At 38.3% G+C, this 25,665-nt stretch overlaps 1 protein-coding gene across 1 annotated transcript in view; it reads left to right on the top strand.

Moving 5' to 3' along the window:
* Positions 1 to 24,640, top strand: part of TACR3 (tachykinin receptor 3) — a 267,740-nt gene extending 243,100 nt beyond the window's left edge. The window contains exons 4-5 of the mRNA XM_089680526.1: positions 217 to 413; positions 13,147 to 24,640. Coding sequence (XP_089536652.1) covers positions 217 to 413; positions 13,147 to 13,468 — 519 coding nt within the window. The 3' untranslated portion in view covers positions 13,469 to 24,640. The remainder of the gene's footprint in view (positions 1 to 216; positions 414 to 13,146) is intronic.
* The last annotated feature ends 1,025 nt before the right edge of the window (positions 24,641 to 25,665 follow it).

Genomic DNA, 25,665 nt, shown 5'->3' on the forward strand with positions numbered 1-25,665 from the left:
AGATTTTAAAAATAATTCTACTTTTAACGTGTAAGCTCTCAAATCCGGCTGATACAGGACAGTCTGAATTCATACTTGTTTGATCCAGATTACTTTGTGAATGTCTACTTCCAAGACATTTTAAACTGATAGGATCAGGCAATTTTATTGGCTTTAAACTAGTTGGAATAAATGTAATTATGACTTCATTTCTGAAAATGTTGTTTTCTTTTGCAGGTGGTCAAAATGATGATTGTGGTTGTTGTAACGTTTGCGATTTGTTGGCTTCCCTACCATATATTTTTTATCGTTACTGCACTCGATATCAAAGTGGAAAGATGGAAATACATCCAACAAATCTACTTGGCTATTTTTTGGTTGGCAATGAGCTCAACTATGTACAACCCCATAATTTATTGCTGTCTAAATAAAAGGTAAGGAAAAAAGGCAGGAAGACCTTGGACCCGGATCTATCAATTAAAAAGCCTGATATGACAATTATCCTTCAGGAATTCAATCAGCTGTTGTAAATGCTTAACAAGCGGCAAAATGGCACTCCACAGGGAGTGAGAAATTCTTTGGCATAGTTCCAGATTGTGATTTCTGTCTTATAATTAGTGTTTGAAGCATTTGGAGTCAATGATGTGAAATAACATGGCTCACATGATATGTCTCTGTCATAAGCTGAGACATGCCAAAGTTTTTGATATTTTAACCAATTCACTTGTTTGTTAGGGTCCGTTTCTTATTTTTTATCTACTTTCCTAAAGTGTATTTGAGAGCAAAATATAAAAATGTAATTAGTACATCTCTGAAAAACATGCATATTTCCCCATGTTTTATCCCTTTTTATCACATCATGTAAAGAAAACTACATAATGATCTGCCAAAAATCCAGCACGTTAACTTCCTCTTTGAGCTGACAACACATTGCCTTTGCTGCACTAAAGTCCCAAGCAGTATTTTCAACCCTTCCTGCTGGATTAAGAAACTTTACCTATCCCCCTCCCCGTCTCTCAAATTCAACAAGCCTACTTTGATTTCGGTCCCAGAAAAACAATGCTGCTGTCTTGGCTCCCAAGAACCTGTCCACAGACTGGATGTAAAGAAAGGGTTCTTGGGGGATATAGCCCAGTAGGTGTTCCTATGTCAGGAGAAACTGACCTTCCTGCAAAAACACTACAAGCTTAGCGATGATGTTATTTGTGTTTACACTCTTCTTCTGGTCTCCTTCTAGCAAACTCCCATTCATAAGGCCACAAGAATGCTATTATTGAAAGAAACAAGAATGAATTGCGCTAAAAAAAAATAGACAAAATTTTGCAAAGACTTTAAAGCGGAGCTTTACCCATAGCAACGTGATAGAAATAATGTTCTTTAGCAAGGACCATACATTCCACATTAAAGTGGTTCTAAAGCCTCAAGGCTTTTTACCTTCATACATTCTATTCATGAAAGTAAAAAACCTTCTGTGTGTACCAGCCCCCACTAATACTTACCTGAGCTCCCTCTTGACCCAGCAATGTCCATAAGAGCCTCGGTTCTCCAGGGACTCTCACTCCTAATTGGCTGCGGCAGCAGCTGGAGCCATTGGCTTTCACTGCTGTCAATCACAGCCAGTGAGCCATTCAGGAGAGAGGGTAACCACTGCAAAACCACTGCACAGAGCAGGTAAGCATAGACATGTTTGTTATTTTTAAGAAAAAAAACAAGACTTTAGTATCACTTTAATAATTATGCTACCAAAATTAGTTTGTGCTGAAAAATGCCTCCAGCATTTCTTTCTTCTTTTTGTAGGTGGATCATAGCCCCTGAGCAGCAGTAAATCTTTAGGCTATCAGCAGATCAGCCTCTACATTTTTGGCACACTGCCAAAAAATAGAGAGCAACTGAGCATATGCAGAGCAGGGTGAGACAGTGTATTACTAGATTTAAACAGGATGTGGATGTATTTTTAATGTTTTACATAGTTATACCTGCAAAAGGGACTGTCATGAAGTGATTTGTCAGGACTTAATTTTCTGACTAAAGTTTCACTTTAATCTTGCATCTAAACTTAATCTGTGCTTGCATGACCAAATAGAATAAAAAATGAGCAATGCAATGTCTAAATCATTTTGTATTACTTGTTACTTTAATCACAACTAAAAACACTAGAGAATTAATTCATGGTAGTTAACATTTGGTTATACATGAAACATTAGAAATGAGAACCCTGGCTAAAAGAGCTTACAATCAAAGAAAATGGCAGCGTTTGTTTTGTGTTAAGGGTTAAGACCCAAGTGCATGTCAAAGGATCCAAAGAGAATCTTCTACTGGGCTGCATATTAGCATCTCTCACATACCCAGAAAATTAAGTTAATGTTTTAATTTGTTGTTTTAGTAAAGTGCTGTATATTTTAAAGCCTTCTTTGTAAACTAATTAGAGATTCTTACACAACAGTTTTTTCTTTAGCAGCCAAGAGCTGAATGGCTGCTGGCTCTCAATCTTGGCTGCCACTGATGAGCAGGACTTAGTCAGATGGGTTCCTAGTAATTTTATCAGCATGCAGTGATGAAGTGCAGTCTGGAGGCTTCTTTGAGAAAATAAGTATTCAACCTTCAGAGGAACACTCCCATTTTCAGGCTTCAGTGGCATCAGCAGTGAAAACAGAATACTCACCTTTCTGTAATATTCATTTCCTTGTGCAACATTATGGCAGCATACACTGAGTTGTGGCTCTGACCCCGCAACCCAGTGGACTGGTTAACTATAAATTTTCAGCTAGGCACCAGCACAGCATTCTCTGTAACTATCACCTCAAGGATGGAAGTCTGCATGCTGCCATGTAGATGCACCTGAAAAGAAAAATTACGGAATTGTGAATATGCCATTTTCCATTTTCCTGGCACATTATGGCAGCATACACTGGGAAATGACTCACTATTTCGGTGGGTGGAAGAAAGAAGAACTTAAATTTATTAACTGGGAATGGTCCTGCCTGCTTGGATAATGGATCTGCCAAACTCTACCAACGTAAGTTGTGCAGGTTCCACGCGGTAGAATGAAATGAACGTATTCCTAACCTACCATGTTGATGCCTTATAGATAATTTCCAGAGATACTCTGCAGTACACTGCCGAGGTGGCTGCACTGCCCTCGTGAAATGTGCCCTCAAGCCCTCTGGAGTTGGATGCTGTAAGACAAAGTAGCCTTTCTTTATGATCTTGATCAATCAAGAGGATATGATGTGCAAGGATGCCATTTGCCCCCTTCTGGCCCCATGGGGGATTTCTAGAAGGTTATCTGCTTTTCTGAATGGTTCAGTGACTGTCAAGTAGGCCTTTATGTTTAATCCAACATCTAGTGGATGCGGTGCTCCGTGATCATTGAGAAAGGAATAAAGAATAATCTCCTAATTAAAGTGGAAAGAGGTAGCTACCTTCAGAATGAACCGTTCTGATGGTTTTAGGATTACTATGTCGGGATAGATTATATAGTGAGGCTCTTTAGTAACAAGAGTTTGAATTTCAGATAATCATTTCAATGAGGTTATGGCGATGAGGATACACATCTTTAGCTGTAAAATGCATACTGAGGTTGCAAGTGGTGGATGAAAAAGGAGAGTATGATAATGCTTCCAGGATTACTGACAAATCCCAAGCAGGGAATATTGGTTTTCTGGGTGGCCTAAGTTTTAGACATGCTCTCATGAATTAGACAACTATGACTTATAGAGCTGACACCTTTTAAGGTACTTGAGTTCAGGCCCTTGTTGAGCCCCATTTGTAAGAATTCCAGAACTTTGGACACTTCTGGGGGTGCCAGATTCCAGGACTGCCACTGGGTGACTAACAGGAAGCGCTGCCATATTTTTTTATACTTTATAGAATGGTAGCTACCACCTGGTTAGAGCAACCTGGCTCTTTAAACCTTTGCCTCTTAGTTTCCAGGCCATCAGGTGCAGCCTCTCCAGGGATGAGTGCATAAACTGCCCCTGGGACAGAAGGTCAGAGGTTACTACAAGAGACGTTGAATCTTCCAAGTTGCAGCAGCGTTGTGAACCATATGGCCTCTGCAGCCAAAATGAAATTACCACTAACATGCTGAGGGACACAGAGCTCCCGACAGAAACCTTGAGCATTTGGTGCTCACTGGTGTTGCTACCAAGTCTATTTCCGGAATGCCCCATCTCTGGGATAGAAAGGAAAAGGTCTGGAGGCTCAAAGACCACTCGTTGTTGGACAGGAAATTCTGACTTAATGAATTGGCTAGTTGGTTTTTCGCTGCTGGAATGTTTATTTAAATTAGATCTATTAAGTATGTCTGGGCCCAGTCCAGAATGGGACAGACTTCTTCCAGTAAAGTGTGGCTCCTGGTACTCCCCTGTCTCTGAATGTAGGCTACCAGGACCTTGTTGTCTAGACGTAGATGTCTTGCCATCTAATGCAGGACCGAAAGTTAGCAGGGCTTGCATAGCTGCCCTGAGTTCCGGGGTATTCAAAACTAACAACTAGGGTTGAACGCCCAGTGCCCCTGCACTGCCTGTTGTTTGTAATGTGCACCCCGTCTTTCCAGATTCGCATCCAAAGTCACTACCTCAGGGAGTGTGGGAATTATTGGGCGATGTTTCAGAAAGTTGTGGACCTGAGTCCACCACCAAAGAGGTTGTTTCACTCTGTAGGGAATGATGATTGGTGCATTGATACTTCATCCCATTCCACAAGAAAGGAGCTCTGGAAGGTTCTTGTGTGCCATTGGGACCATTAAATCATAGGGAATACGTTACTGCCAATAATGCCGTTTTTACTTTGCAGATTAAAGGGCCTATTTTCTCCCTTGGAACTTGGAGCATGTAGGCTTTCGTGTCTAGTAATGCGTTCAGAAAGACTATCCTTTGTGTAGGGCGTAAGTTGCTTTTCTTCCAGTTTATTATCCACCCAAAGGTCTGAAGGGTGTAAATTAGGAGTCTCTGATGTTGCACCAGAATATCCTTGCTGCTGGCAAGCAGCAGTATATCATCCAAATAATAGTGGACCCTCAGCCCCTTCTTCCTCATGAGCATGATAACTGGAAGCAGAACCTTCATAAAGGTCTTGGGGGCCATAGAAATTGATTGATGGCAAAGCGCAAGTACCTCTGAAAGGCAGGATGAATCGGCACGTGGAGCTATGCATTGGATAAGTCTACAGACAGCGACCAGTCCTCAAGATTTATTGCCAGCAGTATTGATTGAAGGCTCTCCATCTTGAAGGAGTTGACACAAATGCTCTTGTTTAGGCCTTTTTGGTCTAGTAGCGGGTGAAGATCCCCTGTTTTTTTCCTTACTAAGGAACTAAGGGGAGCAGAATCCTCTGCCCTGATGAGATATTGGCACTACTGAGATAGCACGTTTCTGAAGAAGATCCGTGAGGTATTTGACCATTATCCTCTCTCTCCTCTGATCTGAGGGACACCTGATTGATCAGAAATTATCACCTGGGTTACCCCTTGAATGCCACTGATGGCTGAACAAAACAGTGCACACCACCAAAGGATCTGACACATGCTTCACCCACACCTGTATGTAGTGTCTGAGCCTAGCCCCTAACACCACAGGCTGGGCAAACGTGCTCTTAAAAAGACTTTATCTGGTCAGCTCTCAAAGAAGGCTTGGATTTCTGGAGGCCTAATAGAGAAGATTGGCCCTTCTTCCAGTTCCTCTTGAATTCCCTACCTTGCCTGTAGTATCTGGCTTTTCTGCACTTATTTGGAAGATCGCGTCTGTAGGTATGAACTCCTCAGGGGTTTTGGTTTCTTGGCTGATGGAATTAGACCTGACTTACCACCAGTTACTTTGGAAAAATCCAGTGGTCTCCATAGACAGAAGGATAGTAACACCTAAACGATATAGTCCATGAATAAACAATACAAGCGAAACCCAGCAAAGTGACAAACTAACATAGCCTGAAACATTAACATGCAATGTGCCAGTAATAATGATACAAAGGTACATACCAGCAGGGTCCCAGCCTCTGTGAAGCAAAACCACCAGTGCATAAAGACAGGAATTGTTTTCAAACGTGGAGACAACAAGGCAGAAGTGATGTCATTGCTCAGACGCGACCTGCATACTACGGCACCATCTTGGAAACTGGCAAATGAGATCCCCGCTGTTGTCACTTTTTGCTCAGAAGCACTGAAGCATGGCCACCATCTTAGGGGCAGAGAAACACAGGGGAGCTACAGGGCTTAGGAGAACAACAGCAGAAATATAAAAAAGTAAAGAAGTAAAAGAAAACCTCTTGTTTAAAGAGCTTGTTTAAAGTGCTTTTGCAGTGCTGGCCAGCACACCTTTGAGACCACCAGACTGGGGTTCCCTTCATAGAGCTCATTTACAGGTTGTACAGGATGGAGACTTCCACCTAGGAGAGGCTGAACCTGGCTGTGGCAAATGTGGTAAGGGATAGTCCAGTCTTAATCAGGTGAGGACAAAAAAGGAGAACTCTGTGCTGGGGCCTAGCTGAAAATGTATACTTAACCATTCACAAAAGCAAATCGCATGTGGTACTTAGGTAACCTGGCACATTTTCCCTAAATATCGCATGAGATCCTGAAACTGTCAATTCACTATACTGTTTTGCGGTATTTGCCACAAAACAGTCAAAAGGCTCGGTATATACCACATAAAAAAGGGTTACAGTCAATTCACAGAAGGAAATAAATAATTAAATGCATGCAGTGATTAAGTAGTGGTCCAGGCATGCGGTACTTAGGGAATGTAAAAATATAATAGGCAATATGAAGTTGTCTCTACCTTTTTGGATCATAAAAACTTAAATATGGAAATAATTGGGGTTTGTTTACTTAAAGTATAACTAAAGGTTTTTTTTTTTCTTAGTTTTGGATAGAGTGGAGGTGGATTAGAACACCTGTCAGGTTTTTATTGCTGTCTGTGCCCCCATTATCATTGAAAGTGAAAGTATAAGAAAATCACACATTTTGAGTTGTCACCAGAACAGTAATTGAGGGGAAATCTTACAATGGAGACACTGGTTCTGGTGGCCTGGGCGGCCCCAAGGGATTCCTTTATTTCCTTTCCGCCAGGTCACCAGAACTAGTGAACCCATTGAAAAATTTTCCCTCTATTACTTTTCTGGGGAAAACTCCAAATTTAGGACTTTCTTTTAATTTCACTTTCAATGATAATGGTAAACAGGACAAATAGAAAAGACAAATCTCCCTTATGAGGAGAGACAACAGTTAAAACATAATAGTTGTTCTAATACCTCTCTACTATATCCAGAACATTTTTCCTTTAGTTATACTGCAGGTAAATCCAAAATAGCCTTATAAGTGTCAAATATTGAATGAAAACAGCATCAAAAATCACATACATATATGAATACCTTTCTTCCACCAACCCCCCAACATTGTAGAAGAAGGGTATTTATTTTTGTGTGTGATTTTTTTTTTTATACTATTTACATTCAATATTTGACATTTACAAAGATATTTTGTATTTACTTCATTTAACTTGTTTTTGATACACTACATGTGTCCTGTGAAAGCAGCTTCCCTTTGACTGGTATTCTAGTCACCTTTTTTCTTTTGTATTAATACATACACTGCAGGGACCGCACTGATTCAGTGAGTTAGCATATTTCTACGGTTTAAAACATTTTACCTCTTTATTAGTGATAAAAACTGACAGGGGTTCTTATTCTTTTCCATAGTATTCATTCCACTGGATATTGCATAAGATAAAGCATGGTTTCATGAGATAAATATCGCATATTTTGGAAAAAATATTGCATGTGGTATTTTAGAAACATTTTTTGTGAATGCCAAAAAACCTTTTGAAAAATGACGAGCGATATTTTATGGCATTTCTTAAAGTGGTAAATACCGCTTTGTGAACAGTATAGAAGAGGCCACTTGAATTGCTCACTATTTATTCCTTAATGAAAATCCTTGCTTTTTTCAATACTCACGCACTGACAGAAGTGAGTACAGGTGCACTACCAACAGCAGTCAGCACTGCTAAAGCAACCATAATGCTGATGTCACAGCTGGAGGACAATAGCATGTGTGGCAGGCAGAGGCAGAAGAGCAATTTCCCTATTGTTGTATTGAAAGGTAAGGAACTTAACTGGTTGCCGACCAGCCACAGTGTTTTTACTGAGGCAGGGCAGCACCGCTGCGCAGAATGCCATTTTTAAATGTCGTTCTGCAAAACAGGTAGGGGGCGTGCGCGAGGCGGTTGCACCATGCATGTGAGGTATTGCCATGAACGTCAGATCAAGGGCATTAAATCTAACACTAGAGCTCATCTGTAAATCTAAAATGGTAGCTTTTAAAGCGTTGCCTATGGATATTAAAAATGTATGCAGTTTGTCGCCATTTCACGGGGCATGCGCAGTTTTAAAGCATGTCATGTTTGGTATCTATTTACTCGGCATACCATTATCTTTTATAGTTTACCAAATAATTGGGCAATATATTGTGTTTTTATGCATTAAAAGTGAAAAAAGTGTATTTTTTTTTTAAATTTGCTTTTGAAAAATAGCTGCACGAGTACTATGTGCCATAAAAAATTGTAGTACCCACCATTTTATTCACTAGGGTGTCTGCTTTAAAAAATATATAATGTTTGGGGGTTTAAATTAATTTCCTAGCAAAAAATACAGATTTTTTTCATGTGAACAAAAAGTGTCAGAAAAGGCTTGATCTTCAGGTGGTTAGAAGAGTGAGTGATGTGTGGCATAAACTTCTAATGCTGGGCATAAAATGCCCCCACCCCCCAAAATGACCCCTTTTTGGAAAGTAGACACCCAAAACTATTTGCTGAGAAGCATGTTGAATCAATAGAAGAATTTATTTTTTTACCACAAGTTTTTGGACAATGACAAAAAAAAAAATATTTTTTTTTACACAAAATTGTCACTTAAATGATTTACTGCTCACAGATGCCATGGGTATATGTGGAATTAATCCCCAAAATGCTACTTCTCCCGAGTATGGGGGTACCACCTGCTGCTGCAGAAGAGTGACTCATAGATCTCAATAAACTGCAAGTGCAGTAATCGTTTGGTCCCTCCTTCAGCCCTGTAATTAAAGGTCCTTGCCTCAATACGAACCTACGGCTGGAGGAATAGTCTACAGAAGCCTGTGCATTGTACCTGTGATCAACTGGTGCAGGCCCCAGTGCAAAAAACAAGAAGAAATATGCAGTATTTACATTGGCTGTAAACTTCAGACATGAAATCTGAGCAAAGTATATCCCTCTATAGTGTCTACTTGTCTCAACTAAGACCACTAAGTGTCATTTCTGTCTGCTGTTTAATTTCTCTGCTATCAGTAAGAGTCATTTCTGACAAGATTTCCTGACACCAAGAGTAAAAAGGTGACAGTGGAGGGAGCTCCAGTACACAGCTTGTGATTGATAGCTTCAGCTCTGTTCCTGTGTGTTGTGTGAATGGGGTGTGTTCCTTCCCTCCAATAAGCTCTCAGGGCTCTCCTCACTGAGCTCTGCAGTGTCTAATTTCAGCTCCCTGCCCCCTGTTTCCTGAAAGCTTGCACAAGCTTATAAATTCTGGACCTTCAAAGGCTGTAGAGAAAAGATGTCCGTAGAGGAACAGGTACAACGTATGTAAGAGGATTTGTTTAATCTCTGTGTATCACCTGAAGCCAGTTACTTTACTGTGGATATGTAAGCGTTTTTCAATCACTTTAATCAATGTGGGTGAATTTATTATTTTTGAAAAAAAGGTAGAATATACCATTAGTTCAAATGCCATGCAGTGTATTATGGTTTTAAAAACATTCTTCTGGGTGAATCAGAACTTTTAACTTGACTTACATACAGCAACGGAACCCCAAATTGAATAATTTCAACTTAAAAAGGCTTTTATGTAACTTTGGCTGCAACACCTGCCTGGCCTGAATTTGCTAATGGAAGTAGCAGCCACAACAGATCAACAGGTCTTCTAAAAAAAAAACTCACCAACTACACAACCTTTCCTCCACCCACTCCCATTTATTATTATTATTATTATTATAATACAGGATTTATATAGCGCCAACAGTTTTACAACATACAGGCAGGCAGTACAATTACAATACAATTTAATACAGCTCGTAAAAGCTTACAATGTAAACAAAAACGTTGCCCACCGAACACAAGGAGTTCCATCCAAGAACACACGTTGAATGACAGGTAAAACCCAGTGATATCATTGGATGACCCCACTCACATGTCTACATGTCATTGGGCGAGTGTCTCTCTACGGCATGCATCATTTGCTGACATTTGGCGGAGTCACATTTGTTATCCTAGTGGTTATTACTCTTGCCTTGCCTTTGTGGTTGGTTTTCCTTTGTCTAAATTGGCACTAGTGCTGTATGTGTATTATGTGTATTAGATTGTAACCTACTTGAGGGCAAAGACTCATATGAACATACAACATGTAAAGCACTGCATAACTTGTTGGTACTATATAAATACCAGTAAAAAATGTGTCATAAAGTTACAGTTAAGTTAACCAAGGCATGCTGATGTTACTAAATTTGGCCTAGGCATCAATGACATCTGGCCACAAAAGTGTTAAAGTGGTAGTAAAGTGTTTTCTGTAAAGGGAAAAAAATGTTTCTTCCGGCAGATTTAAGTCATAATGTACTAGTATGTGTTGCCACTGCCACGGCTCTCCCTGGTTCCCAAGTATGGTCAATATTCCCATCGCACATGTTCCTGAAAATTGGCTCAGTAGTAGTGGGTGCTCTAGGAATTACTAGCTGGGAAATGGATATGTCACAGATCAATGCACAAATTCTCCAGCCACCGTTGATCATCAAATGTCATTCAAAGATTTTATTGCAGAAAGATCACATCACAAAGTACCAAGTGCAATGTTTCAGAGCCACACAGGACCCCTTCATCAGGAATGTAATGATCATCACTTGCCTGGTGAAGGGGTCCTGCGCAGCTCTGAAACATTGCACTTGTCCTTTGTGATGTGATCTTTTTTCAATAAAAGCTTTGGACAACATTTGATGGTCCACAATGCACTGGCAAATAAGTGCATTAATCTCCCTGATCCCCAGTGCTTCCATCTTCCCCCAGTCTTCCTTGCAAGTTTCCCTTCTTCTGCCTCACAGTAGTCACATCACAGCGGCACACAGGATGGCCCGTAAATGGGGTCTTAGCCACATATTACTCGTTGACAGGCAGGAGGAGACAGAGGAAATCTTTAGGGTCTCTTATGTTATGAAAACCCCGCCTGTTAGCAGAATTTTGCAATAAGTGACTTTACTACCACTTTAATATTAAAGCTTTTATATTTTTAATAAAAAATAAAACATCTAATTAAAGAAAATAAAATGCATATAGCTACAGAAAGTGTCCAATACCGCAACATAGGGTAGCATGGAAGCAATGTGTTAATCTCTTATTTTCCTGGTGGAAATGTCTTCTAAGAAATAATATACACTAGGAAAACCAGGAAACACATTTGTTATTCAAAAACATAAATCCTGTAGTGGAGGGACAAACCTCTTGTTGGCTCTAGTAGAAGCTTGCTTTGGCTTTAGAACTGTTTTCACCTGATTGAACTAATAAATTGACATAGCTTGGTATTTGTGAAATCCTACTGGATGTTTGGTAATGCTGGTGTGAACAATTGTTTCTTTGTAAGATAAAGTGTACAAGAAATATCTTAGTTAAGCAGGGAGCCTGAAAAGATGACAAAAACTTGCAAAGCCATTGCATTTATTCTTTTTTTTTTTTTAAACATTGACTTCAAATTCTGAATGTAAAAAATAGTGAAAATTAGATAAATGAAACATTTTTTGAAAGCAATGTTTCAAGGTGAAGATTCCCTAAGCCACGGTTCACATCTATGAACAAGGGGTAAAAAGGCACACCCTTTTTTGTATATAAGGTTTATCTTGATATTTATATCTAATGTCTATGGATACCCAATCACTCATTTACTTGGGAATTTTAGCCTACTTTTTCTAGAGCTACTCTGAAATTTGCTAAAGCCCACAGCATGAAAATACACTAGCATGTGAAAAAAAATCCCTAGAAATTATGGTAATAGTAGACTGTAAACATGTAAATATGGCATGAACTAAAACTGATCACAGGGGCACATTCCTGTGACAGCTGTAATGCAGTGTAATGTAGAACTGCTATATGCTGGTTAGCGATTGTAGAATGCATTTCCTATAGATGTGGTGGATAAAAGCTGTTGTGTGTGCACTGATCAATACAGTTCTATAGTATTATGCTGCAGCTGTTCTCAGCTATCACATGTAAAGGTCTTCATACAAAGAAATACTGCTACCTTGTCCATGCAGAGGAAGGTGGCAATGTCTCTGGAAAGGGCCCCCTGACACCCATATACTTACACATGCTTCCTCACAGTTAACTTCCCCTCTGCGGTGAGAATACCTAGAAATTCTGAGCATGAAGCGGCCTTTGACCTGTTCCCTTGTGATGGAGCTCAGGTCTTACAATCTATGGCTAGATACTGTCACCTTATCATAGTAGTGACAACAACGCTCCCCTTGGGCTCTGACATAGCAGATCCCAGCACCAACTACAAGTGAGCAAGATGCTGCTAGGGAGCGCAGATAGGATAAATATATAGGTTCAGGAATGCCTTTTCTGAAGGCACTGTCAACCTGCAGACATGAACCGTCTATAGTTAAAAAAAATGTGGTCTTACTTAATGACTTACTGGACAGCTGTTCTTATTTGCATTAACCTAAATCCTTCAGCAAGCAGTAAATTCTGATTGGCTACTATGGGCATTCATTATGGAATAAGGTCATCAGTACTGCATAGTGCTTGATTTATAGAATGATTAATAGATTGGGTTTGAATTTCTAAAGACAAATAGGCTGTTTACTTTGCAAGGGAAGTTGCACTTTGCAGGAGATTTTTCCCCAGAGCTCAATGAATGAGGTGAAGCTCTGCTGACTTTCATCATCCAGTCATGTGCACGCAAAAATGAATTTGTTTTTCAATTTTCCTTGCACATAATTGAGTATTCTTTGCTAAGTGGGAAAACTCCAAAATTTTAACTTCAGTTGCTAAGATAACAGCCTATTTGCCTTTAGTAAATCTGCAGGATTTTGTGGACAAACCAGTATATATTAAGTGTGCCTTTACCACTACTAAGACTACCTTTATTTTAATCTAGGTTCCGAGCTGGCTTTAAAAGAGCTTTCAGATGGTGTCCATTTATTGAGGTATCCAGCTATGATGAACTAGAGCTAAAGTCTACAAGATTCCATCCAACAAGGCAGAGCAGTCTATACACAGTTTCCAGAATGGAATCAAGCATGACTGTGGTGTTTGACCCAAACGATGGTGAAACCTCCAAGTCCATTCATAGTCACAAAAAAAGAGTTGCATCCAGCGAATCAACTTTAAATGGATGCTCTCGTAAAAACTCCACAGATGCCTCTACAAATTCAATTTTCATTAGCTCACCTTGCACATCCATAGATTGTTATTCATGATTTGTAAATCAAATTCTATAATCTACATCATAAAACATTGTAAAAACATTGTATAACGTAAATGATTCAACATATTAAACAGGCATGACAAATAAAGCCGTTATTTTTAATGCTTGAATATTTGGTTTTAAATGTTAGTATTCTTTAGTAATTTCATACATTACAATGTAACGTTCCAATGTACTAAAGGACATATTGAAAGTCCCAGATTTCTTGCTAGCTAAAACAAATCAAAAGTAGAGTTAAAGTGTCTGTGTGTTTGCTATTTAGTACTGTTATTGTGTTCTACCAGTACAATTTATGACCTGCCTTATTAACTTTTTTAAGTTTTTTTTTTGCAGAAATACAGTATAACATTCATTTTATTCTTGTTTATACAATAGCAAAAAGGTTTAAAAATGCAGTTGCATCCTAAGCATAAAAATAATGTAACACTTGGCTTCTGCTAAAATAACTTAATGGAAACTAAAATCATCATCCACATAGCGATTTTTTAATTTAAGATGCCAAGCATGTCTACATACAGTTATATTATTCATTATCTTAATTTGAATCACTTTATTATTACCTAAAATGTAACATTTTTAGCTTGTTCTGAATGAAGACAGTGAAATGATTCTTATGAATAAGTAGGACTTACATCCTCGCTTTCTATTGTTCTGAAGGCACAGCTCATTAACTTCTATGTTTTGTGGACCTCTGGTGCTCTTTCCCTGAATATTTAAAGGATTTATTTAGATGCAGTTATGCTCTCTGTTTTAAAAGCAGGTAAAATTAGAAAGTACACAACACAGGAGAATGCAGCATGGTGCTAGGATTTGAGCCATATCTTCCTCAAAGCTATTGAATGGATTTACCCTAATGTAATTGCCACATACAATTTAACATTTTCCCGCTGGCTGAATGCATATATGTGGCCTCTCAGTGGGTGGGCCCTAACACTGAGAGGCAGCATATATGCACAGCAAAATGTAAACAAATCTGTGCTGTTGTCTACTTGCGATCAGGAGCTTTCCGGTCATGTGACCACTGTGAGAGCCAATCACAATGGTTACATAATCAGAAAGCTTGTCCCCACCTCCTGGTGTCAAAAACATCTTAAAGGGCCATGAGGCATCAGCAGGAAAGGGTTATAAAATAAAATGACAAATGTGATCTTGATGGAGTAACAGAAACTGAAAGCTGTTTAGAAAACTGGTGCCATTCTGAACTGGCAGTATTCTTTTTCAAGACTAGTATAAATTGCTGGAAGAGCATTGGCTAAATAAATTAAGTATCTCTGTACTAACTAAGTGGCAGATTTATTTTTTGTGTTAAGGGCAGTTAGGTTTAAAGTGGTTGTAAACCTCTGACATGAAATATGAACAAAGTATATCCTAGTGTGTACCTGTTTCAGTCCAGTGTCATTTCTCTCTGCTGCCTTGTTCATCTGCTATCTGCGTGAGTCGCATCTGACAAGTTTTCCTGACACCAAGAAGTAAAAAGGTGACAGGGAAGGGTGGTCCAGCTCACAGCCTGTAATTGACAGTCTCAGCTCTGTTCTTGTGTGCTGCATGAAAATTGGTGTGTCCTCCAATCAGCTCTCATTGAGCTCTGCAGAGTGTTACTTCAGCTCCCCACCCCCTGTTTTCTGAAAACTCAGACAAGCTATATAAATTCTACACTTTATATGGCTGTAAAAAAGAGAACATTGCAGCTAAACAGGTACAACATATGTAGGAGGATTTGTTTAATCTCTGTACATCACCTGAGGCCAGTCACCTCACTTCAAGGGTTTACAACCACTGTAAGGGTCAAAATATATGAAATAGCTAGCATGCCATATATTGAGGTTTAACTGCCATTTATGTTCAGTGTAAAACTTTGGAGGTTTAAGGGTAAAATTAATGGTTTAGGAAAAACTTTTAGGGTGTGGAGTTAATCTTATTTATGTTTACAAATTATTAAACTGATTTTTATCCATTTTTAACTATATGCCAAAATCTTTGCTTTACAAATAAGCATCAGCTAGATCAAAAGAACAATACAAAAATGTTAATATGTATTCATATTTTTTTTTTAAAGTGGTAGTAAACTCATTAAAAAAAATAGTTTCCTGCTGCAAGGTAGTTTCATAATGTGCTAGTATGCATTGTATGCTAGCACATTGTGAAAGGCTTATCTTAGAACGAAGCCCTCCAGTGGTACGCTGTCACCGCTGCAGAAGGCTTCCATATTCACCCGGACTTCCTTCCAGGTTTGCGGGCTGTGGCTACTTGAATGGCAGAACCACCAATGATGTCACTCCTGTGCATGTGCTCGGGGATTTTGGCCATGGCACAAAGCTCTGAAGGAACAGTACAAGTATGCTGTTCCTTCAGAGCGCATGCGCCGGTGTTGTCACTGGCTGCTCCTCTGTAGAATATTTCCTAAACGGTGAACGTATAATAGATATTTATTTTACCTACAGGTAAGCTTTATTATAAGCTTACCTGTAGGTAAAAATATACAAAGTGACTTAACTAGTAAAAAAATGTTATTGAATTTAATCTCACCTACCATTCTAAAACAAAAAGAAAATACACCCATTTATGTCTTAGAAAAACTGTCACAGCTACTTTGTTGTAGTAGTATGGTCAGTACATACTGTAGTTATATTCACATTTCATGCTGCTTCTGGTCTCCAGGAGCTTCCTTCTACCCTCTGCTGTTGGAAGATCTTACACTCAAATTCCATTGTACTTGTTCTGGATCAGAGAGAACATGTGAGCCTTCTCAAGATTTTTCTTCATTGTATAGATATTCCAAGCCCTTCCCAGATTGTGGGATGTGGTTTTCATGACTGTGGGGTAGCAGTTTATATTCTTTAGAGAAATTGCAGCCAATTATAATTTCTGTTTGAAAAAAGAAAGGTGGGGGGGGGGGGTCACTAGCCTGTCTACATTTTAAATTGTTATTTAAACCCACCTAAAACTACCATGTCAGTTATAAGCAGATTTATTCATTACTTATTATATTGTATCATCATTTCCCTGCTGTAGTTCTTAACTTTGACCCAACTCTCCATGAAATCTGACTTTAATTATTGCATCTAACGGAGTTTATTATTATTGTTGTTATTATTATTATTATTATTATACAGGTTCTGAATAGCGCCCTATAAAACCTTTAAATAAAATCCTGAATAGGGAGGGTGTTCATTAAAACATCTACACCAGCTAGAATAGGCATTTGAAGCAAAATTTCTTGATGCTAGGATTATTGAGAGCTATTAAAAGACGAAGATTGAGCATGAGTTTTGAACAGATTGACCTTTTAAGAACAGTTCCTAGGCATTTGCTTTCTGCTAACACCTCTGCAAGATTTTTGAATGTTATACATGCTTTGTACATCTACAATTAGACTTGCTAGATAAGCTTAGACTTTCAATATATGCTAATTTATTAAGCTGTGTCGTGTGGCGCCAATGCCTTAAACAGTCTAATAAATATGAATACTTAAGATGATTGCATTAGACCTTTTTACTACTATAACATATTTAATCTCTTCTGTTATTATTCCTGTAGTGCTGAACTTGTTGTGTAGTCACTGCTTTAACATAATAGCTAAATAAACACTAATCCATATAAAGATTGTATGATGATTACAATGTTTAAATGTGTAACCACTACAGCCTGAAAATATCTTCTTGTTCCCCCAGAAGAAAATAAAGCCAGACTTCCCTCTCATTACACAATTTGAAGGTTCACCATGCACAGCTTTGCCACAGTTGCACTGCTAAACTCAAATGCTATTTAGTGGAACTTCTTCATTTTATGTCATTACTCTGATTGCCATTAGTGCCTTGTCACATGGGTATATGTAATACATACAGGGGTTAAACAGAAAATGGAAACACTACATGATTTACAGGTGTGAAAGTTACTACATGTTAGTCCTTGAAAGCAGAAGTGATGTAACATTATTTTGCTTCTGCTGTGTGCAGGGGTGGACTGACCATTTGGAAACTTGGGCACTGCCGGAGGGCCCGGGGTCAGTAGGGGGCCCCATGAGATGCCCCTGGTACCTTTTTCATAGGCTTTTTTGAGTTTGGGCAAGGACACAGGGGCCCATGATCCCCTATTGCCTGGGGGCCCCATGAGTTGTCAGTCCGCCCCTGGCTGTGTGATGAGATTGAGCTCTGCAGTCACTTTTGCTACAGTTGTTTTCTTATTCCAGGTCACAATCCTGCACAATGTCCTTTTGTCTCTTTCAGTCAGTTGACCATGTCGACCGCAGAAACTGTATATGCTGTCATAACCTTTGATACTGTACCTCGCGACACGGCAAATAAATTGTCAACTTCAGTCACAGAGCCACCAGCTAAGCGGGCGCCAGCCATTTGCCTTCTTTGAAGATCAGTAAGCTGACATGACTCTGTATTTCTAGCAGCGCACTCAGTAAATGATGAAAGTAAGGCTTCCCACCTGTTAGCTAGGTGTTTCATCATACAGCGCAAGCAAAAGAATATTACATCACTTCTGCTTTCAACAGGAAACACACCGTCACTTTCACACCTGCAAATCATGTAGTGTTTCCATTTTTTTGTCTAATCCCTGTACATAAAAATATTTATCCAATCATAATCAGCACAACTAAAATATCTCAAAAGTGTAAAACTAATATAACACAATTATGTTGCTAGCTAAACACTATAAAGTGATTTCACAACACCCCTTTATATAGTCAATATATCAAAATTAGTATAGCGCAACAATATCATTACATGCACATATTAAACACAAAACCAATTATCTGTGATAATCACTCAGTCCTTATTTAGAAACAGAACACAAACCAAATAAAAGAAAAAATTAATAAAGATAAAAATAAAAATAAGTCCAATACACCCAGTAGGATTACTGATCATCTAACTTCACTTCTTCCTCCAGTGACTTGTGCACCTCCACCAAACAGGTGAAAAACCTGCTCACCTTAAACTTAAACACACTCATCTGTATCATCCAGGCGGTACAGCTTCTAAGGCAAACCTTCCTCACTTCTCTTCCAATTCCCTGGGATGCCTGCAACATTAACCAGGCTGACTTGTAGCCCCACAGACTGTGTGCTTTCCTTTTGGCTACAGGTCAATTGGTCCCCATGCCCCACACCGGAGCTTACCTACTTGGGATTAATTAACGGCCTTTCGGCTTTTCATTTTACAATGAGTAACTTTATATATGTGCCCCTCAGCTCTATACATTAGACATATTGCTTCATTTATAGAGGCCTATTCTGTCTTACACCTAATCCATTCTAGCTGGATTATTATGTTGACACTGTTGACCACCAACCTGCACTTTTGACTTCTATCTGCTGAATGCCTGTGAGTTCCGTGGGGTTCTCTGTCTGCCCACTGCATAATTGATGTGACCCCACACTCAACAGTGGGGTCTTTCATCATTTGGTTGCAATAGGGAGACCTGTATTGCTGCACTGGGGAGTTTCTCACCACACAATACACATTGTCTAACCACATGTGTATATATGCATTGCTAAGCCCTGAAGAAGTGACTTCAGTCGCAAAACATGTTGGGCGTTTTCCACACAGCTTGGATATTCCCCACCTTCTGAAAAAAGTATGTTATATCTACCATCCTTATCTACCTTCTTTTGGAATTGGTTTGCTATGTTTGGTTGGTGGGGGGAGACATGCTGTGTAATGTGCAATGCAATTTTAAATATATGCAAGATATGTTTTAAATGTGATATGTTAATAAAGCAACATTGTTCTTACTTTTTGTGTACTGAGTGTATGTGCCTAAAAAGTCCATTAGAAATCTTTTCAATTGGAATGTGGCACTATGATACTTCCTGGGGTGTGACCTCCTACCACCCAATGGTCACCCCATCATTTCTCTCTCTCTCTTTCAGTTCAGGTTAACTGTACCTTCTGATTCCAATTGTGCTCATATATCATCAAATATACATCACATGGAACAGAAAGGCAAAGACATAGTGCTCTCCATTTCTAAAATGTATTTAAACACCCCAGCAAATAAAATACACTTACAGAATGCAATCAGGATGGTGGCTATGTGATGTCACAAGCTCAGCTCCTCCCTCCTAGATGCGTTGCGCTCTCCAATTGGGCTTCCTTAGTAGGCCTACTGTACCTCCTGGATGATACAGATGAGCATGTTCAGGGGTGGACTGACAACTCATGGGGCCCCCGGGCAATAGGGGATCATGGGGCCCCTGTGTCCTTTCCCAAACTCAAAAAAACCTATGAAAAAGGTACCAGGGGCATCTCATGGGGCCCCCTACTGACCCTGGGCCCTCGGGCAGTGCCCGAGTTTCCAAATGGTCAGTCCGCCCCTGAGCATGTTTAAGTTTAAGGTGAGCAGGTTTTTCACCTGTTTGGTGGAGGTGCAAAAGTCACTGGAGGCAGAAGTGAATATAGATGATCAAAAATCCCATTGGGGTGTATTGGACTTATTTTTATTTTATTTGGTTTGTGCTCTGTTTCTAAAAGAGGACTGAGTGAATATAAAAAAAAAATGATTTTGAGTTGGATTTGTGCATGTACTGATATTGTTGCTCTACACTAATTTTGATATATTAACCCCTGTACATATTCATATTTCAGCTATCCGTATACTTATGGCCCTTGTACAGGACTGAGTAACCAGAAGTTAGTTTTTTATTTGTCAAGTATGAATGTTCACTAGGTGGCCTATTGTGCTCATTGAAAAAGCACAGTTGAGAGACTGAAGATAAGTAACTTTGTAAATGTATACTTCAAAATTATTTGATCTGAGAGAGCATGATTCTCTCAATTCAATTGTTTTGTATTCCTTTACATGTCTTCACTTTACCTCACTGGACCAAAAAAAAAATCACATATCCATATATTGGTTTTGTTCATAAGCCCTTACAAAGGGATTTTAGCACTCATATGTAACAGATATGTCTGCAGCTAATCAAGGTGATGTAGAAAAAAAATGGGGTTGATTTATTACAGACAAGTGGGCTGTTCATCTTGTGAACAAATTTTCACTCTGCAAGGAAATCTTCCCTTATCCGAGTAAATAAGGTGATGCTCTTCATACTTCCAGCAAAAATACTGCTTATTTCCAATTTCATTGCATGTGAATAAGTATTCTTTGTAAAGTGAATCATTTGGATTTGCCTTTAATAAATCAACCCTATTGAGTGTTATTCCATCTGTCGACTTTCCTGTGACCTTGAATTGTCATTTGTATGTATTTCAGTTTTGGGTAGATGCTGGTGTATTAAATTGTCTCCTAGAATCTTATATCTCTTGAGAACATAAGTTGCTGGAAGTATTCACCTTCTAAAGTCATTAAGGCTCTCAGTAGAGACTCACCCTGGTGCAGCAAAATGCATAATATTCCATGCAGAGCAATTCAAAGCTGGCAAAACCATTAGTTCTCAGAGACAATACCCCAAGTGATTTAAAATGGTAATTGATTCAAACAACCAGAGTCCATCCAGAACTAAAATGCTAATTGCAGCTAGGCTAGCCCTTTAAGACATTCATTTGTTACAATACAAAAATTCTGACCCAACGCAGAAATGTTGAGATTGTGTTTGTCTGAGAATTCTTCAACAAGTTCTGCAATTTTTAAAACTCTATTTAGTAAGAAAAAGTACAACCACTTTTTGAAGACCCCTCATACATAGGCATGCAAGAAAGGCTATGAGAAGGTATCTTTGACTGTAAAAATAATGATGATTAAACATTCTTTTTCACAAAGCATGTCTAAAGCCAAAACCTATTTTTTTCTCTCTGTGTTTCATTGGGGGGCTTTCTTTCATTTCTTGTCTCAGGAGGAAGGCAGAACAAATATTTACAAAGTAAGGAAAATCCAATCTTAAACAACTGTTTTGGGAACAAGTGTCCTAATTGGAAAGATTCCTTTCTCTTCCTATTCCATGAAAAATTTATAATTTTGGATTTTCCTTTACATTTAGTCCTGGTGACAATAATAACCAAAATGAAAAAAGAGGGGGAACCACTTTTGTGGAAACACACATAGCAATAAAAACCTAAAATAAAAATAAAATGTTTTGGCTTTACATGCACTTTAACTTTATTCAGGATTTTTGGATCTCTATCTCTACCTTGCTCTAACTCGCCCTTTAAAGTGGTAATATTTTCCCACCCTCGTTCTCTACTGGGGTTTTCATTGCTTATAGCACTGTTGATAAGTTGGATACATGAACATGAGTGATACATAAAGTGATACACACCTCATGATTGAAAAAGACACATGAGGTGTGTAAGATATTTTGGGAAACCAAACTAATTTTGAGTTAACTGAAACATTAAATTAATTCCCTTATTACATTCTGAGTAAAATCTGGTTTCATACATTAAGCTCACTCACCTGTGAAAGCAAGGGTATTGGAATTAAAATTGTGGATGCAGATAGAATTACACAAAGTATTAAAAAGGAATAAAAAATGCAGAACGCAGTACTGCCTGATAAGCATGAGCAAACATTGTGAAAGATGGGATGAAGAGAGGATGGAAAGACTACCAAAAAAAAAATTTAAAGACAGCTAAAGCTTCAAAACATTTAAAGCACCAGTAAGCTCCCATTACACTTTTGGCGTATAAAAAATGTTGACATTTCCTCTGTCATTTTAAAAATACTTTTTATTGCGGGATAATAAAAAGGATTTTGATTGTACTAAAATATATAGAGGTTGATTTACTAAAACTGGAGAGTGCAAAAGCTGGTGCAGTTGTGCATGGTAGCCAATCAACTTCTAAGTTTGTTCAATTAAGCTTTACCAATAAAACCTGTAAGTTGATTGATTTCTATGCAGAGCTGCACCAGATTTTGCACTCCCCAGTTTTAGTAAATCAACCCCATAATGTATCCCATGTACAATATTGCTCAGTGCTTGAATTTCAGCTGATTCAACTGATCTTTGGAAATATTAATGCATTAAAATCACTAACAATGAACATATAATTTAGTTTACAATTTGTTGCTTGAAGGAAAAAAACAGGTTCTTTTAATCATATACTGTTTGTCCTATATAGTGTGTCCATAAATCAATTACAAAACCTTCAAACATCGCTGTTAATGTCTAATACCATTACTCCTCTTGAGTGAAGATTCTTTCTAACATTGATCCATCTTCAATTAAGACAGACCAGTTATTACCTACACATTAGAGATAAAAACTCTGTAACACGTGCCATGATCAGGGCTGTTGCTGGACCCTGGCACACAGGGTACATGCAATGAGTCTCCTTTCCTAAGTGTTGTTATTCTAATTATTATCGTTTATAAAACCAGTTTATAAAACTACTTGAATCTCTGCTGATGTTTGATTATATGTTAAATTGTATCTTGTACCTCTGTTCAATGCCCAATATGATTTTAGAATATGATTTAATTTATCTATATTTGAATTCATTATTGTTTGTACTTTAGTAAATTGTAATGCATTTGATTTTTAATTTCAATCATGGTATCATGTGTGCAAATATAAAGTTACAACAGTTTAGGACCAATGCATTTCTGTAGCCTCCCTAGCGGTCTGATTATGTCAGTATTTCTGTGCTTAAAGCGGTACATTTTTTTGCATGGAAATATGTCGTTTTTTTATTGTAGGCCTGTAATTTTTAGGAATAACTCACTGAAATCTGTCCAAACAAGAGTCTAGTAAACATCCTGGGTATGATAAAGTTTGATGAAGGCTACAAAACATTGCTTGTACTTACTTGTGATTATTTAATGGTTCTTGATGGAGTATGTAATGTGCAAGGGAGAACCTGCTTCTGAAGATCCCTGATGGCATCATCATCTGCTATTAATCATTATAGCACTCACCTATATTTGGCCCTGCACTATTTAGCATGCACCACATCTACTGAATTGGTTCACTAGTAAGCCTAAGACCAATGTCATCAAAGGTCCAGAATAACTGAAAGAGCAAAAGATCCGCTCCAGGTGAGTGCCAAATCTGCATAACCCCTCCACAGACACACAGGTGCTGGCCCAATCCGTGATCACAGATGCAATGGAAAAATAGAATGGTTGGCGGCACAAACAGCAATGTGGTGGATGAAATCCTTTATTGGAATCCTTTATATGCAATATGATAAGAACATGACAGCTCCAAGACAGAACAGAGGAGCAGTAGATGCGTTTCACACGAACATGCGCTTAGTCAAGTCTACTGACTAAGCACGTGTTTCTTGTGAAATGCGTCTACTGCTCCTCTGTCCTGTCTTGGAGCGGCCAACCATTCTGTTTTTCCATTGCATCTAAGGTCCAGAACACCAATGACTCACATCTCTGAGAGTGCAATGGAGAAAGGGAAAACAACCTAAGAGAGAGTAGACAACAAAAAGAAAAGCCAAAGGAAAAAATTGATTTGAGGCCTCACAAAAATCTAGGTGTAAAGAGGTGCACAAGGTCTTTTAGGACCTTAACAAGACCCTAGCCATGATTGACAAAAAAATGGCCACAAATTTGTTTTGGAAAATACATGTTAAATATTGTTAAAATAAATATATTGTTTGGCTTTATTTTTTAGAAACTAGGGAAATGTAAAATCATGTGGTTTCCTACAGCACTAGGTTTCATCTCACTTATTTAGTACAAGCTGTAAAATGAAAGGGAACCTCATACACATGCATATATTTCCATTGGTTTATATAAATTATACTATTCAAAGTCAATTGTGTATAACATTGTACTTTAAATACTTTTGATTGGTAAAAAGTATAAATGTGTATTTTATCAAATTTGTGTTAGATATTTTAAATCAATCACTGAAATGTGAAGCATGTTTCAACATGCTGATTGCTGAATATACATTTTTTAGTTTGCAAATACATTTTATATATTGATATTGATGTAAGTTTTCTATCATGTTACAATTATGTATCTAATTATGATATAAACGTCACTTGCTTTAAAGAATGTTATATTATTTAAGAATGTGCTATTACTGGATATATCTGTATTATTACATGTATAGAAAAATAAACAAATATTATTTAGAAATAAAGCAAACTATTTATGTTTATGTGCCTGATTTTACTGAGACCATTAAATTTAAGTGATTTTTGTGGAAAATAAAAAAAATATTTGGATAAATCGTCTAGTGCAATTTTGCAAAGAATAAGTCCTAATAAAATAGAGACATGTTTATCAACAGAAATTGATTTTTTTTTCTATCATTTTCCTAAAAACACAGTGTTCAGTGACACTTTGTAATTTATCAAGGTGTAAAAATACTGAATTTGTTTACCATAATGCCAATTCATGGTATTTATCATTAAAAAAACTGTACTTTTAACTGATTGAAAAAAAAAAGTCCCTGTACAGTTTGCAACACTACAATGATGAAGTATGTGTGTTAATCCTTTGTACAAACAATTTCTCACTCCCTAAAATGAAAGGGTAAATGTTTTACATAGTTTACTTAGTTCACTAGGAGTCCCCTTGTAAAGCTACAGATCACACCCTTTGGACCCCACTCACTAGCAGAGCATACAGAAATACAGAGTTTGTTTTAAAGTGGTTATAAAGCCTAAATATTTTTTACCTTAATGCATTCCTTGCATTAAGGTAAAAAATGTTTAGGCATCAGTATGCCCCCCCCCCCTTTTTACTTGCCTGAACCTGCATTTGATCAACTACCGCTGCCTCAGCAAAACCAGTAATTGGCTCCTGCTGGTGTCAATCAAATCCAGTGATGACAAGGGAGTTGAGGGGGTTGGGAGGCAGCATTCAATAGACACAGACAGCTAGGCTTGGGAGGGAGCCCGCATGAGTGAACCCATACAAAGTGACTTTCTATTGGTGCACTCAGTGGAGAGGAGGTGCCAGGAGACCATCGGGGACCTGAGGAGAGAAGATTCGGGGCCACTGAGCAGGTAAGTATAAACCAGTTTGTTATTTAAAAAAATGCATTTACAATCACTTAAGCAATGTGCAGCCATAGATTCTGCACTCCCCAGTCTTTGGTCAGGGAGTTATTACTGAAGGCCAGCAAAAACGTCCTCCCATCACTCATTGTCTCGATAACAAATAGCTGATCTGATAGTACCCTGCATTTAACATAAAGAAACATAGAAAAGTGAAAGCAGAAAAAGAATGAGTGGTCCATCAAGTCTGCCCATTTATTTATTTATTTTTTTTGGGGGGGGCTTGTTTGTTTTTGTTTCGTTTTATTTTTTACTT

Source organism: Staurois parvus, unplaced genomic scaffold (genome assembly GCF_062004578.1).
Source record: "Staurois parvus isolate SC_StPar_1 unplaced genomic scaffold, SC_StPar_1.0 ptg000244l, whole genome shotgun sequence".
Lineage (NCBI taxonomy): Eukaryota > Metazoa > Chordata > Amphibia > Anura > Ranidae > Staurois > Staurois parvus.